Source organism: Cotesia typhae, unplaced genomic scaffold (assembly GCF_013202065.1).
Source record: "Cotesia typhae breed Kobodo isofemale line unplaced genomic scaffold, CoteBio_Ctyphae contig_11, whole genome shotgun sequence".
Lineage (NCBI taxonomy): Eukaryota > Metazoa > Arthropoda > Insecta > Hymenoptera > Braconidae > Cotesia > Cotesia typhae.
The window spans coordinates 4,427,067-4,444,676 of NW_027423711.1; the positions used below are offsets into that span (position 1 = coordinate 4,427,067).

Sequence of the window (17,610 nt, forward strand, 5' to 3'; positions counted from 1 at the left end):
TACGACACACTTTTAACGATTGCAAAAGCCAAGGACAATTATCAATGTAATTTAAACACACCGTCAATAACTTTCCACCTGTCAATGCAATAACCAGTTCCTTTCCGACAAGAGGCTCTAAACATCTCCAGAGTCATCCAACAAATTAGAATTATAAATGTGTGAAGGCAAATGGTTGTTTAGTCGTAACTGATGTCGAAACCCGTCACCCTGTCCCTTCTCCCGTCACCCTGTCCAGAAACCTTGAAAGAGCGGTCTCCATATTAGGAGCTCTCAATCCGCAACCAAATTAGGAGGAATATGCGGGATATCTTCATTGAGCAACTATGTGAAAGTAACCAGCAACGGGTTTATGAGATGAGATGCCCTCCTGGTAAATTAACCTGTGGAGATCCTCCTCTCGGTCTCATATCAGATCTCTCAAGGCACTCAGATCGCCACCACTTCAACGACCGAGTACCACTCCGCAATTCCTCGGAGTACCATCACCGCATCTCAATATGTATCTGCCCAAAACCGATACTAATACCATCAAGACTACCACAAGAACCATCCCAACCAACCGAACCACTAACAACCTAAAGCTCTCTTTTATAAAAATCATCATATAATTTTATAATATGGCCACATGGGTTTAGATGAAATAAGCTTGGCTTAATATGGTCCTAATATGACTTTTATGTCCGTATGTAATTTTTTAAGAAATATTAGTTTTGAAAATTTCCAATAGATGGCGCATGATCGCTGAATTTTCTCCTAATAAAAAAGTTGAGTTTTATAATTTAAGTTTTATAGAATAAAAATCATTTTTTGACTTTTGGAAAAAGCTCATCTCATTGAATTTAAGTTCTATGACTGCATCAGATAATATATAGTCACATATAGCCATATAGCCATGTCAGAAAATTTTTTCAAGGTTTAAGTCTATAAACCGACGGTCATCATCATGGACCCGGATGCATGCTTCAGTATTTTTGAGAAAACTTGATGGGCAACACCGGAAAGTACCTTATAAACCTGAACCATAAAACACCCAGATCTTTTCCTGACATAACCTACCGGAATAGAGGTGACGCTCGTAACACGGCGAGCCAGTAATGGCGTTAGGGGCAGAAATGAAGACCCGACGTACGTAAGGTCTCGTATCTTTGAGGATCTTGCGTGCAATTGTCCCCTCTTTCTTCTCTTTCTTGACAAAACTAGCGAGGAGTACACACCGACGCCTTCAGCGGAGGGATGAGTGGACTAGCGTCCCACGTTGGTGGTCGTCCGCGTGCGATCAATAGGGGTAGGTCGGAGATTCGCGCATGCGAATTATATCCAGCCAATAGCTAGACGGGAAAACATCCCGACGGCCCAACGCCCTCGTGCAGTAGGGGAACGTGCTTTCAATGTACACAGGGGCGACTGAGGTTATTTCACGACCCTGTTCGTCTCCCTTCAACCTCTAACCCTCTCTCTTTCTATCTCCCTCTCGTGCCTAAAGAGTACACACATTCTACTATTAATATCTTTATTAATAAAACGCATAATCGAAGTCCTTTGTTTTTAACCCGAGTGTTCATTCAAATTAAAAAAAAAAAAAAATGTAAATTTGCCTGGAATTTCCACCAACGGAAAATTGTCCCCGAGTTTTTCCCCCGAATAATTTAATTAAAATAATTAATTGAATGTGTAATTGAAATTCTCAGCAACAATTTTGATTACTTGCTTAATTTCTCGTTGAATAATTTTCTATTAGCTTTAAGGAGGTGAAGAACAGGAATAAGAACGAAAATGAATTGAAGAAGGAGAAGAAGAAGAATCGGAAGAAGTTTTAGAAGAAGTAGGAGTTCGAGTTGTGAATTTCGAGAAATACACACACACACACACACACACACACACACACAGACATTTATATTTGGTTGATAGTAAGAAGCAAAAGTTTTGTAAAAGTTAACAGTGACGTTTTCTTAGCGCAATAGAATCTGGATTTAGTTGTGTATGTTTAAGTATACATCCGCTGCTATAATACCAGGGAGCAGTGGTACAGTGTGCTCAGTAGCAAATTCAAGACTGTCATTTACATCCGCGTCAAGCTTCCTGACAAATGCTCACTCCCCTACTCAACTCCAAGTGGCTCTCTAACTCTAGAAGAGACTGGGATAACGAGGGGACTGACTACTACAACCTATATACACCCTAGATATATCTAGATATACCTTTACGTACATACATACATATATATTAACTCTCGAATGTCGTAGAACGTAGAGGAATGGCTTGTAAATTAAATTCCTTACACTGTAACCCCTCTAATGATTAAAGAGATCGTATAATTTCAACGATAACATTCACATACTATCTTATCCTTCTTCTTCTCCAGGCTCTTGTTCTTCTTTTAAAAACTTATCATCACCAAAACACCATAAAAGAAGTGAATTTACGACTCGGTGGTTTAATCAACAAAAATTAAAACTTTTTAATAGTTTTGTTTACTGAAAAGCAGACCAGACCAGACAGAGTTCCATCAGTCGACGTCCGGAACCGAGGTCAAGGATGGTCATTGCTTTTACCTTTTCTTCCCTTCTCTTAGCCTTAGTCGCTTACGGCTCCTTAGTTCCACCTGCAGGGTCACCAAAACAGGTGTTTGCTTTTTCCTCCCCCGGACAAGTGGAGTTTACAGCTTGCCTGAAAAAAAGAGATGTTTTTTTTTCTATCCTTCTCTCTCCCCCTTCCCTGTCTTAAACTTTTACAGGGAAACTTTATCAATTTAGTAACAATTTTAAAACGCGCTCTACCATTCATCCGGATGCAATTTTACCGGTATAGCACGTCAAGACCTCAAATATTGTATTTACATTGAATATGAATCATTTTATGGATATAGAGATATATAGATAGATATATGGGTGCATTACATAAAGTATATATTTAACGGGAGAATAGTGGATGGTCATAGCGCGAAACCAAAACCACATCATTGATGGTCCTATTATGCGTGCTACTGTTATTTTAATAATATACTCTGGCGCTGAAATTTCTAACAATAAAACGAGGATCTATATGAACATGCACTCACTAGCACCAGCAGGCTCGGAATATGGATGGAAATCCACAAGAGTAACGAGGCTACTGGTCTATTTTACACGTGCATTGTCAATGACGGATTCATCGTGGTAGTGTTCAGCCTCGGTTTATATCGTCACAGTTGATTAAATTACTCGTGACAGCTCGCTCAATTGTATCCGAATTCAATAACCCGAGGTGTATCCATATTTAAAAGGTGTTCTGCTGGAAAAAAAAAAACCCCAACGACAAATTGGGCTTAGCATCCTAACGGATACACTTCAGCGGGAGAGATGCTTTCGTCAATTAGCGGGAGGGTGATTATCATAATGATGATGATCACCATTCTGGAATGTAAGAGAAGAACCGGGGTTCCTAGCGGACAAGTGTCATACCTGTTGTTGAAAGAGCGCAGCCGCGGTGTTTGAAATTTGTGGCGCGTCGTATTGTCGGGGTTGTGCTCGACGTTCGTTCGCCGTCAGCTACTCGGGGGTGGAAGTTCTCCGTAAGCCGGTCGACAGTGGTGTGGCGTCCCGCTTTAGAAGAGACCGAGTGAGTTTTGAGGAAGGAGGCGTCGGCATCCCTTGAACCTTTCGAAGGAACACCAGCAAAACGTAAAGCTACGCAAACCGTGTCGTGCTGTGGTGGAGCCGCGCCTTCTATGTGTCATCACTTGGCGTGCTTCTTACCCTACAAGGCTCCGCGCCTCAGTGCTTCTTGTTTATAACACCATTTCCCATACAATCTTTCCCGTTGAACAAACTCCCTGGAAGTATAAAAGTCTTAAAGTTTGTGTGTTTAACTACGCCGTCATTACCGGCACCAGGATGTTGCTTAAAAAGTGTGACAACAAGACTTAGTGCATCATTGACGTTTATTGTTATGGATGTCCGAACACCGTGTCCGGTTGGGTTGGAATGTTAGTACGCTCCCGAGAGAGCCTTCAGTTCTGATCAGAGTCCCGTCGACAATTAAGGGTAGTTCCCGCGCTTGCAACCGTCCAGTAGCAAGTGTCCGTTCGTTCGTGTAGCATCGTAACTCTCCTCCAAGTAATGTAGCAGCATTACTCCTCGCCAAAGCTGTAGAATAGTCGTAGTTGTGATCGTAGTTGCCCCCACGGGAAATTACCAACTAAGTGCATGTGGCTCAAGGACTTTTCAATCGTCGTAATCAAGTGACAGTTTCCCAACAATCATCAGTGCCTCTTGTCATCTCAATCATCCTTGTGTTTATTGGCTGTTTACTGTCCTCCAAGTGTCCTTCGTAACAAAAGTATATACAGTATTTATAAGGACTGGCGTAAGATCGGTCGGTGATAATCCTTATCATCGACAAGAAAAGCTCAGCTGTAGGTTAGAGGGCTGACAGAAATGTCGCCGTGACATGTTACCCTGCAGCCACTTTTGGCGTGACTGCACCCTCTTTGCGGAAGAGTCACGACCGGTCATCCACCATCATTATCATCTAGGATTACAATTCAATAATCCGGGATATCGTCTGCTGCCGACGGTATCACTTAAACCGAACGGTAGCGGCGGATCGCTCCCCTATGTTCTATGGTGGCAAACGCCTGGACCAGTTCACCAGGTCCAAGTGCCATTCCAGCAGTTCCCCCAGCCCCAAAGTCAGAATCAATATCAAAATCAACATCAACATCAACATCAATCATCTTATCAGCAGTTCGGCTCAATCCCTCCGAACCCGCGACATTTCCAGCCCCAGAACCGAAGACGTCAACTGGCGGGACGTCGTTACCGTGACAGCTCTGACAGTTACGACAGCCGAAATCTTGTTCTTAGAGCGAGATCATCCTTCGCAGTCCGTGGCTTCGAGGGACGCCCGCAAACTCTACTCCGTGGAATGGAAACGAGGTGAGAGGCTGGTTATTGTTATTGTTATTGTTATTGTTATTGTATTGTTGCCGTTTGTATTGCATTGTCTTATGCGGTGATATTGCTAGTACTGTTCTACTATTTAGAAACTTACTTTCAAGGAGGCTAATATCTGTGTCACATTCTCAGCCTCCGCGGTCTAATACTGTCACAGATCGCTTTCCCTTTTTCTACTCGTTTTCATAACAATCTTTTTAGTCTTTTCTGCTTGGCTGGTACGCGCTTTTTGCTGTCCTCCATTGAAACCGTATCCCTCCATCCAGTCAACAGCTGTCTAGTCTGTTACACCAGACGTCCATTCATAATCTCGTAAAAATATAACAAATTACCATGTGAATAAGTATGCATACTCATGCTAAATTGCACTATAATCGTAATTGTCGATCGCTTCGAAGCAATAACTCGATCACCAACCTATATTATACTGCGAGTAAGTAAGTAGCTGACTAGGCACAGGTATAATAAACCATAACCATAAGTATAAGTATAAGTACAAGTACAAGTACAAGTACAAGTGGGTGGCATGAGATTCAATTCAACTCGAACGCAATTGACCTTGAATTACAACTTGGATGGATTTGCTGTTTCTGTTGGTACGGCGCTGTCGATGTCGACAATCGAGAATTGGTGATGGTATCGACACGAGATGTAGTCACGCACACGACGATTACCACGGAGTTGTCGATATTCGACAAACGATCCTTTCGAGTACAATGCCACGATCACTCAGCTCAGTAATTGTGTCTGTGCGAATGTGTCTATAAGTGATATGAGGACATCAGTAAGTGTCTTATCCTTTCATTTAGTCATCGCAACAATCAACAATCGGGCAAGAGGATCACACGTTGTGATTGCGCTGGCTCACCGGCGGTACTATCACTTAGTGGGAGAGTTTAAGAAGGACATAGCTCTGAAGCTGGAGAAGGTCGTTTCTGATCGGTTGGGCAGCTGGGTGAAGGCTCAAACTGTGGAGCATGCTTCTCCAGGCGAATCTCTTTCGCTCCTTCTCAAACTTTCTGTCTTACTGGCTAGTGACTGGTGTCTCGCTAAGAAAAGAGTGTTAACCTTTTTTAAAAAATAATTTATCTTTTGGAGTTTAGTTCCTCAGCCAACGAACCGTTCTTTCTGTCCCTGACGATTCTTTGGTACGTTTTTCATCATCCACCAGCCAAGCTAACCGTCTTTTTTATTTCTTTCACGTGGAACGACCGGCATTATACCACCTTTTTCAACGCTGGTCCCTTCTCGTCCTGCCTTTTTATTCTCACCGTCTCGACTAAAACCCAGACCAAACTCGCCCATACACGCATTTACACACACTAACAGGAATTTATTTGTGGCAACACGGACTCGGGAACGCTCAGGGCCAACAGAGTCTCTTTCTCCTGTTGTTGACCTTCGGCGAATCGATAGATCTCCATCGCAGGTATGATGTATGCGAAAAAAATGTGGAATTACGCCTCTCACTTTTTTGCATAGTTGCCTCAGCTAATTCGACGGACGCATCTTTTTTTATTATTAAAATCCTCTCTCTTTACTCATTTATTTATTTATTTATTTATTTATTTATTTATACATTTATTATTAATTCCCAACAATCGCTGTTGAAATAGTCAATAAAGTTGTCGAATTGATTTCAACCCGAGTGACTTGATCAAATAAAACTTGGATTGAAAAAGTTTCAGCAACTTTTGTAGCCATCCAAAAGAACGTTTCACATTTAACTCCATGTGATACGTGCCTCTCAAAATAATTCTCTTCTCTTCTCTTCTCTTATTATTATCACTATCACTATTATTATCATTGTTTTGGTGATTGCTGTTGTCAGTTTGTTAACAAGCAAAATACGACTTAGCTTAAAATTATAAATAACCCAAACAAACTTTTATAAATAGTCCAATTCATAAAAGTAAACACAGCAGATAAGGCAAAGTTTCTTTGTTTTGACAGAAATTAGATTACGGTTGTCATCACGCGGCTAACATTTTATTGCCGGTGAGACAGAATGACAAAGTTGTTCTCGCAATGTCAACCAAAGACACATCAATTATGCATATCTCAATCTTTCGTTTCTCTCCCTTCCTTGCTTCGTTCTCTCCTTTGTGTTGCATACCAGGATTTGGTTATTCCAAAAACTCGGGCGTCGTTTTGTCGTTGATCCTATTCGAATTGTATGCCGATACATGACACAATATGGTAGTACAAACACAATATTATCCGTTTTCATCCGACACGGAGAGCCTGCTGACACTCACATATGCAAAACACACACACAATACATTCCCAAAAGATATCTTTGTATTGACCAGCGTTTGGCTCTGGCTCGAATTGCAACCGATTGTTTCGTATTACCTGGGACACACAAAGATAATATGTTACAAATATTTGCGGATAGTTGCCAATGAAAATACGGTGATGCGGTATCAGTTGGAACAAAATATCCGTTTGTGCATTCCCATTATTATTAATGTCGGTGGAAAGCAAATTAAAGTTTAACCAAGTAAAGTGACCGTAGGTTAATAAACTAAATGCTTGGGAACAATAATAAACTGGGGTGAATATTTTAGATGCCTGTGGATCGATTGATCTCAACAATTTTATCATTGTAAAAATGCCTGCGGTAAATTCTCCGGATCCTTGCCCTCCCGCGAGACCTATGAGGAGAGAGAGAGAGAGAGAGGAGAGACGAGAGAGGAAATATAAAAGATAGTCTATCGTATTAAATATAACATCGTTGGTTTTTCTTGTTCCTTTGGGAGCGATCTGGAATTAAGCAGCCTAAAGACATAGTAACTGAGAAAGAATGGTTTGCGTCGAAAATAAAAAAGTAAGCTGCCGAGGAAAAGGAAAACAGAAACCCAACGAAGGAGAAGAAAAAACAAAAGAGTAAAAAATATATAAAGACCGTTTGAGAAAGGGGAAGGGAATTGAACATCTCGGTCCATGACATTCTTTGTCTTTATTCATTCTTCTCAATAATTCCGTAGCTGGGCTTGCGAGCCTCTGTCCTCCTCTATCTCATCGCCGTTTCTCATCTACTACCGCTCGCTACTCACTGAATCCTACAACTACCATTGGCTCAGATTTAATGAAGGAATCTCGAAGGAACCTCGGGTGGTTCCTCAAGGAGGATTCACAGATCGAGTTGAGAGAAGAGTGCCTACCTAGGCTCTTCTCCCCTCCTCCTCCTCCTTCTCTTTCTTGACTGCTCCTGCTCTACGGGAGTGGCTCTTCCAAGGAGCAAGGAGCGTTGCTCGAATCCCAATATAATTCCGATCTTGAAATCAACCTTCCATGAATAACTTTGCGTAGGTTTGTACTCATTCTGCTTTCTGGTAGAGCTCAAACCGTTAATGCTCCTTCTCTATCTTTGTCTCAATCTTCAACTCCATTAGTTTCTCAATCTGGAAGTTGAAGACACCGACTCACCACTTGCCAACATCAATGTAATTGATATTAACAGTTTGTAGATCCCTATCATCCAGCCTGTTATTTATTTATAATCCTAATCATTGCGGGACATTATGATTGCTCGATGCAATCAATCAAGTCAGCCCGCCAAGGAGATGTTGCCTTCAATTGTCTGTTGATGATGATGACGATGATAATGATTGCACCAGCATCATTATTACCAAAGTGTAATCATCTGAGTATCAAAGGCCAATCAATAAACAAGATATACCATTAGTCTTGCAATAAAACATTAAACACATCATCATAATCATCATTATCAGCAGCACATCATCACCGAGCATCTTACTAATGGATAAATCGATATTGCTATAAATGGTATTAAAAAATAGAGTGTGGCGGGTGCCCGAGGCAAAGTTAACTTGGTGGAAGACTACTGGCCAGCCAGCCCGAGAAAAGTTTGCTGAGACGAGACAAAACATGGCGGTTCAACTACTGATACCCTAGAGCGGCAGATTGGGGTGATGAAAAGCCTCCTGGATCATTCCATAACTTACCCTCAACCCTCAACTCGGGTTTCTTCGCTTACAACTTGGAGCCTCTTAGTTTAAATGAAAAGAAAAAACCTTAAAAGTATGTATAAATAAAAAATTTAACGGAAAAGGAACAAAACTCTGAGAGTATTCCACGGAGTTGAAAACCCACTGCGGGCTTCTTAATTTGATTGCATTCCCTTAGAAATCCTTCCATGTATATTTGTTTGCAAAAGGAATGACTGCTATGTTGATCATTATTATTTATATTAATAATAATAATAATAATAATAATAATAACATGATATCGCGGATATGGGCATGGGTAGTGAGATAATAGGACTGAGTATGTGGATTTCATAAATCTAAAGTGAAAGCAAATTTTCATTGATGATACGCGAATAAATGAAGCGTGCCAAACCGTGGGCGATATTGTATAATATTAATTACAAACTGTAATTACGATGAACCGCAGATATATATATATATATATATATATATATATATATATATATATATATATATATATATATATATATAGGAAGAGGTATGTGCCAGAGGCGGCTTTGTAATCCACCGGTACCGAGTCACTCTCACTCTGTATCTCTATATCTCTAGCTAAACAATCTATCTTTATCTATCACCCGGATTGTTGGTGTAGCATGCTCCATGCTCCCGTCTCCTCGTTCATAAATTATTAATTCTCGGCGTCCACGCATTTACGGTAGTCCGCGTGTTCTGAATGAAGCGAGTTAGCACTCATCCTCTGTCCCTGCAAGCTCCGTATCACCACCGCCAACAGTCTCGTGAAATAATGACAAAAATTTTAGCGCTCATGTTACTCCTGTTACAACCCACGACACCGTAATAATTTTAATCAAACCATCCCCTACTATCCCTTTTATCCTGTCCCATATCGCTATTTTATGTACAAGTTAGATTATAGGTAAAGGGAGTAGAGTTTATCACCAGGAAAAACGTGCTACTGACAGTGCCGAGTCATCGGTATCCTAATAATACCATTCGTACCAGATAAAAAAGGTATTAGTTGCATCTGTGTCGTGACTCAGTAACCTCGAAAACTCATCATCGATTGCCAACCCATACAGGCGGCGATCGCTGAGTAAGCACAAAAAGATAGAAGGAAGAACCAGAATTCAAAGAAGAATGAGAATAAGGAGCAGAATTACAAGGTCTTGCTTCAACGTTGAGCAACATTATAACTTTTTCGGTTCCCAATACCCTAAGTGAACAATCATCAAGTAATATCAAGTCTCAGGTCCCAAGCTGATTTTGGGCCAGTAGTTGGAAGACAATCGAGGTCCAGAATTTGTGTAGTGAATGAGTATCACTGGTTTAAAGCAGACGCCACCCGACAAGGTTGCCATACCCATGGCAGGTCCCACTCTTCTGGTATCGACCCGCACGGCAACGTTGCCAGATCCTTTTCCATGGCTTTATCGTCCCCTTTCCATCTGAACTAAAACTCTCATCGTCGTCGCCGTCGTCAGTCGGGACGAACTCGCTTACTCTTTTCTCTTTCCCACTCCTTTCTGATGAGAAGCAGTAGCAGCAGCAGCAGCAGCAGCAGCAGCAGCAGCAGCAGCAGCAGGATAACCTCTATCCTCTATCTCCTATCCCCTATCCTATCCACCCAAATGTTTGTATTGCCTCTCACCCGTCCTCCGAGCTTAGCCAGTCTATCCATTTCTCCTCGTGATTCTGAGCCGGCTAAACTACTCTTCTGGTGCTAGTCGAGCTCAGGCACTGCTCCTGCTTCATCCACACCTACATCAACATCTACATCTACATCTGGAGCATCAAACACCCGCGAACTCACGTTCTTCCTTTCATCGGCAGCTCCGCATGTGTTACTCATCCACAGACACCCACACCCATCCCATATCCCATATCCCATATCCCATATCCACCTTGTTCTGTACTAAAACCACACAGCTGTTTCTGGTGCCTCACCAGCAGTCCTCAACCTATCCCTATTTCTCGGTATCACCAACCAGAGTCTGAGCCAGATGCCTCGTTTGGCTTTTTTATTCCTTCTTAACAGAGCAGAGTCGAATAGAACAGGAGAGAAGAGAAAATAAGAGAAGGAGAATGAGTTAGGTTGGTGAAAAAGCTGGCCAACAGCACACTACACTTCCATTCTTGTCTCTTGTCTCTTCCGTAGCCTGCCTATTCTTTTTGTTATTATCTCCTTCTCATTTTTCCGTAGGGAGTTTTTTATTTTCATTTCCCAGATATTTTGTTCCCTTTTTGCTCTTCTCTGTACACCCGTTTTTCTCTCAGCCGTGCTTTTTTTCCCGCAGCGCACGTAATTGGCTGATAAAACACTTGAGCTCGGGGTCTGCTCTATACACCAAAACGAAAACCACCAGCAGAAGCACCACTAGCACCACCAGCAGTAGCAGCATCTGACCTCGATTTCTTTCTTCACTAGTAGCTCTTCTATCAGAATTACTCCCCTTGGCGCCCCGGCGTTATTTTCGCCTCCTATTCCAGTGAATGGGTATGAATACAGCTATAGAGGCTTCAGACAACTGTCATGTTCCTTTCCATTGATTTATTTGTTGCCGAATTCGGTTTAGTTACTCTTCCATTTAACTTCCCTTCATCTAGCATCTACTAGCATCTTCTCTTTTTCTTTGATTTCTATCCCAGCGAGGGTTTTTCCATTTCCATCTCGGTTTTTCCTCCACTTATTTCAAAGGGGGTATTTGTCTTCCCGGCTGTGTTCCGTTTACCCAATGATGATATATACATTCCTCGTATTTCATTTTCAATTTATCGTCAACCAGTTATTCTCGTTACTCTCTTCCTCTCACCAGCAAAAAAATGCCATTCTACTCCAATTCCTCTGCAGCACATGCACCAAAAAAGGACGCCCGGACGGCAAAGAAAAGCGTCGTTAAAAAAGAAAATTACGTTACCCAAACAAAAGGAGAGTTTTTGCTGGATAAATATCCCTGCTCTACTCGTGGAAGAATTTTTTCCTTAAATTAAGTGTCCTCTCCATGTGTGAACTTTCGTAAAAGTTATTTTGTTTTGTTAAGAGCTTAACTAAAGGCCATCGAGGCTACGGAATACGAATAAGCTTCACTGGCCAAGGAATAAAGAGCTAATTGCTTTTGCTAAGGACCATAATTTAATGAGTAAGCCTTTGCCGGTAAAAGAGCTACTTCTACCGGGGCTACAATCATAATCACGGTAATGATCGTGAGTATCTAAATAGAAGAAGGGGAATATGGAAAATTTAAGTAAATTAGCTTTGTCTACTCTTATCTGGTCGCTGTCGCTGAATTCGGTCGGGAATAATGTCGCATAATGAAGATTAATCTTCAATATAGTAGTACTCGGTCGAGGCAGTGCAGTGCGCTCTGCTCCGGAGGGAAGCATATCTCTCAGCGTCATAAATCAATCGCATCCAACCGATTATCATTCAAATTGGCTAGCATGCTACGCGATAGATTGTGCTAGTACTGATGGCTTCTCTCGTAACTACTCTAGTCTGATGGTATGATGCTCCGGTCCAATGCTCATCGACGCCTCGCACATCACAATATATATATATATATATATATATATATATATATATATATATATATATATGGATATGTATGGATGGAACAATAATGCTCAATACCGCTCGTACTAATACAAATACTAACGCTAATGCTAATACTAATGCTAACACCCCTAATGCCAACAGAATCCGTCGACGTCTCGCTCCGATGAATTGACTCATGTATGTTTAGTTATTGGGTTCAATGGGCTCCTGCCCAGTAATCATCAACGTTGAATTGATAAACGTCTGTATTCAATGCGAATACTGGAATATGCTGATAAACCTCTTGATTTATTTTTCGTTATGTTTCTCATTATTGATGACCAGACTCTGCTGTTTCAGAAATTACAGGAAATCGTCTCTTAATAATCAGAATTTTGATTAAATTAAATTAATGAAGTTCTTTTGTATAGGGAATTTAATTTTGGAAAAAAAAAATGTATCTTCTGACTTTTATGGTTCCAAAATTTAACCCAAAAATTTGAATTTTTATTAGAAATGATATATTCAACTTTTGACTAAATATTACGAGTGAAAGGTTGAAGATACGATGAAATTGATAAGGACTTTGCTTGTAGGAAATTGAATTTCTTACAAATAAGGTGTCATATGTTTTTTTCCTACCCGATAATATTTCGTTTAAAAATTGTGTCGAAAACTTAAAACCGACTTTAGCTTCATCAAAGTCTCATTCCAGAAACCACATCCCGAGAATAAATTAATACTCCAACAGAAATAGTAATTACAAGTAGTTAAAGGTCAGAGCTGGCCACATCGGAGAAGTGGTCGACTTAGGTCAGACCATCAGAATTAGGTTTTTGGGATATTTGGAGACTGGTTAAAACTATTGACTTAACCTCACTTGTGACTTTTAGAGTAAACGACTGAATAACCTCAACATTAATCTGCCGATTTCCTCCCAGAGTTCTTATGAATAATTGCCCGATTTGTGACACTTTGCATAAATGCCTCAAGTTATAAAGAAAAGTGAGATCTGACGTGACGTGACGGAGACTCTGGGACTGTAAAGCATAAAAAATGTGTGTACTTTATTAAAGCGGATTACCTCGGAAAATAGTGTCCAAGTGTCGCGTTGTAAAATTCCGAGAGGAAAAGTTTAAAAATTTATAAAATAAACTAGTGTTTTTGAAATAAAGAGCAGAGACGTTAAAAAAGACCGAGAATATCATTCGCGGGAGCGTGAATCTCGTCTCGGATTTCATCCCTCGTCATCGTAAGCGTAAGAGGATTCGCGCCCGGACCATTTCGACGTAAGCTATGAGCATCACACAGTAACTAGATATTATGCTCTGTGAACCAGAAAAATTGAGGTCCGCAATTGCTTTACTTTCATAGATCCGATAATTACCTATTTTGTATTTTTTTTTTTTTTTTTTTTTTGTAAGAGAATTTATTCCACACCGAGGCAATAAATTATACACTGAAATAGATAGCTCTGATTATAAAAAATTACAATGAGCCAAAAATAAAATATTTATATAACAATTATTACTTAATTTGAGCTAAAAAAATCTTCATAAAATTAAAAAAAAAAATATAATATTTTAAAACTATAAAAAATAAAAATAAAAAATTTTTTTTCTAAAGTTTGATTTTAAAATTATAATTAATTTTTTTCATTCATAAAAGTACTTATCTAAAATAATTAATTTTCAAAGAAATTAAATAAAAGCTTTTTACCGAAAAAATATAATTGAAATAAATGAATGAAATAAAATATTTAAAAAGACGGGTAATTATAATAGTAATTATAAAATGAAGCCAACGTTTATTTAGAGGCATTTAATTAATTAGCATTGAGTAATAATTGCGTGTGACCGAGATTTGTTCAGTCCTTGGCATTTGAAAGACCGGCGTTGTATGTACGTGTCAAACAGCGAGTGAAGTGAATAATAAGTCATAGGTATAATGGGTAAAATAATTACCGATAGACCCGTCTACAATAATGTCAATTTATGTAATGCCTATAATGAGTAAATATCCATAAATAATAATAAATAATAAATAATTCCTCGTACTGCGTACTCCAACACTATTAACGCGGATGTGTGACTCAAAAATAGAGCAGTAATAAATTTTATCAAGTATGTGCCGATTTTTGTTAAGTTAATAAGCTAATGATACGATAAATAATAAAATTATAAATTATAACAGAATTTTTTGTAGCTTGCATACTGTTAATTTATATAATTTATAAGAAAATCTAATTAGTTTGTTTGAATTTCAAGTGGTCATTAATTATGAGTCAGGTTTAATTATTGAAGACTTTTATTATGCATTTTTCAACAAATCGTAATTTATGTTCATTAATTTTTAATGAACTATCGTCTCGACATTTGTTAATTCGATTTTTTAGGTCATTATTAATCGGGCTTATTCACGACTGGCTACAACGAAGACACTCGCTAAAGTAGGCCAAAAATCAAGGGGATAGTTTATGAGAACAGTTTTTGTGATACATGGATCCTATTTTTTTTCTTGGAAGTGTTGCTGGTAAATAAATGGAACAGTTTTGGAGGATTTATTGGTGTGTAGTACATTGTTTGAAATTGTTCTAAAGTAATGAACAATGCAACTTTTTCTAGTAAAGTAGGAATTAATGCATTGAAAAAAAGTTCATTTAAGAAAAATATTTTCTTCAATTTAAGTTTTAAAAATTTGAAATTGTTCGAATAATTCAAACTTTTTAAATAAAGCAAGAAATAAAATTTTTTTGACAATGACAATCATCATTACGACAGTTAAAAAAGAAAAAAAAATGTTTGGAAGAATATTACATTGAAATAAATCCCATTATCGCAAGCAACCAAACTTTCGACAGTTGATGAATAGTTTTTCCCCTCGATTTAGAGTTAGGGCACGTTACCATAATAATTTTATCGGTGGGTATGGTTCTATCAAAAGAGAATTTATAAAAAATTTGACAATCGGATTGTAAAAATGAAAAACATAAATAACAAAATTACAGAATCAAAAAGACCGGCTAGACAAATAAATTAACAAATGATTGATAAATGCAATTTGAACAGACATATATATTCACGGACATATTTATCCATATGAACAAATATAGAAATACAATCAATTGTCTACTTTAAAGCGACACAAAACGTGAATTAATGATAACAAGCAGCTTCCACGCATTAATTGCATTAATCCACCGTTGTTTAAACATTGAATGCATCATTTTGACTTTTTGTTTCCATAAACCTGCGCAACGATAACCTATTCTCAATGCATACAAAACAGCAGTACACAGTACAAATACGCCGGCATTATGACTAAATATCTCTGAATATGAATATGGATAAATGTCAAAATCTTTCTCCCATTTTCTCTGGATGTAAATTTTATAATGATAAAATATTTCAATCCAAACACTCCTTCCATCCCGGCGTTTTCCGACCGTCTATTCCCTCCTCTATTCGTTCACAACATTTACATTTTGATTATTATTTCAATCAACCAATGTGTCCACTGCTCGACACGTTATCACGATCAAAATAACGTCCAGACAATCGACATTCACTGATATCTATATATAAATACACAACATCTGCAAAATAATTCATTCAAATTATCATATAAATACAAATTTTCTTTTTATATGTTCCAATGCTCGAAAATATATGTATTGGTTTGTATGTGAGTATTTATCAAATATACATCAAACATACGTGTTTGTCACTTTTCTATATAGGAAAAAATTTTATTCACATATTTGATCTCGTGTATTTTGTTAAATTGCACTGAACTTTCTTAAATATTGACGTTTTTAAAGATATAAGCTCATCCCGATGTTACACTCATCAAGAGCTTTCATTTGAGTACCCACATGCATTTTCATATATTTTTCATATATACATATATATAAATATATAAAATATATGAAAAATTGATGTGGATACTTAAATGAAAGGTCTCGATGAGTATAATGTGGAGATGAGCTTATATCTTTAAAAATGTCAATAGTTTACAAGATATGTGATCATATATGACAAAGTAACATAACAATTCTAAATTTCTAAAAAAAATCGTAAATTATAGAAAAAAAAGCTCATGTGGTTCATACATAAATAATGTGACATATGTAAACCGTATATTTATATGTAAGTATAAAATATATACGTTGATTTATATGTACGATAAATTTTTTTCAAAAAAAAAAAAAAAAAAGTAATACTAAAATCTTAATGAACTATTGTTATTACGTTCTTATCGTTTCGTAGGTAAGAAATTATGGACAATCACTTCGTCGACCCTCACCGCTTCTTATATTGTTATTATTATAACAATTTATTTTTTTTTATATTTATGTATTTTTACTTTTTCTAGCAACTTTCTCGTCGAGGGTACGGAAAAAGTTTATCGTGACTATGATTGTCATCGCGATTACCGAGCTCATTTTATTTTTACTACAGGGTTTTTTTTTTCTCTTTACTTTTATCAGAATGTATACATCTCGATGATAATGCCGGTTTGTCTACACTTTGTCATCTTAAACTTCAGCATTTATGATAAAATTTTTCTCTTAAATACTCTTAAAGAAATAATTGCATTTTTTTTTTTGATTTTTCAAATAACTGAGCAAGAATTTTTTTCTGTTCCAGGTAAGAAAATTTATCGTCATACTAATTCCGATAGTACGTAAGTATCCATAATTTTCTATACTGAAATTTTTTCTTTTAAATTCAACGACTTTATTAAAGCAAAAAAATAATTGCCAGATTAAAAATCAAGTATTTAAATAAAATTTAATGAAGTCATAGTTTTCTATGGAGGAAAATTATGAATAAAAAGGGAAAATCGTTTATTGTAAAAGTTCATTGACCTGAAAATGGTGAAGTAGGCTGTTGGCTGTTGGCTGTTGGCTGTTAGCAGTAGCTCAGCAGGGCGTAAAATCTAGGTGCAATCTATGCATCTTTGGATCGTTGGTTATACACAACATACAACATACAGCACAGAACATACGGTTGTCTGACAGCATATCATACAAGGGTGTATTTTCCTCCTCTTCACTGGCTCAAACTATATTATAGACCAGTATAAGCACAGCCAGAACAGAGGAGTGGATATACAACTCTGAACAGTGAACCAAGAAAGAGGGAGTCTGTTTAAAGCGCCC

At 38.1% G+C, this 17,610-nt stretch overlaps 1 protein-coding gene and 1 long non-coding RNA gene across 2 annotated transcripts in view; both read left to right on the forward strand.

Moving 5' to 3' along the window:
• The window catches only part of LOC141538018 (uncharacterized), a 160,215-nt gene that overhangs the window by 121,997 nt on the left and 20,608 nt on the right, over positions 1 to 17,610 (forward strand). The gene's annotated exons all lie outside the window — the stretch shown is intronic.
• Positions 3,388 to 5,112, forward strand: LOC141524782 (uncharacterized). The gene has a single exon (XM_074238852.1). It carries the CDS (start codon positions 4,432 to 4,434, stop codon positions 4,921 to 4,923), a length of 492 nt encoding a protein of 163 aa, XP_074094953.1. The 5' UTR covers positions 3,388 to 4,431; the 3' UTR covers positions 4,924 to 5,112.

What these genes read in the sequence shown, in the direction of transcription:
- LOC141524782 (XM_074238852.1), top strand. Translation starts at nt 4,432, where the DNA reads ATGTTACCCTGCAGCCACTTTTGGCGTGACTGCACCCTCTTTGCGGAA.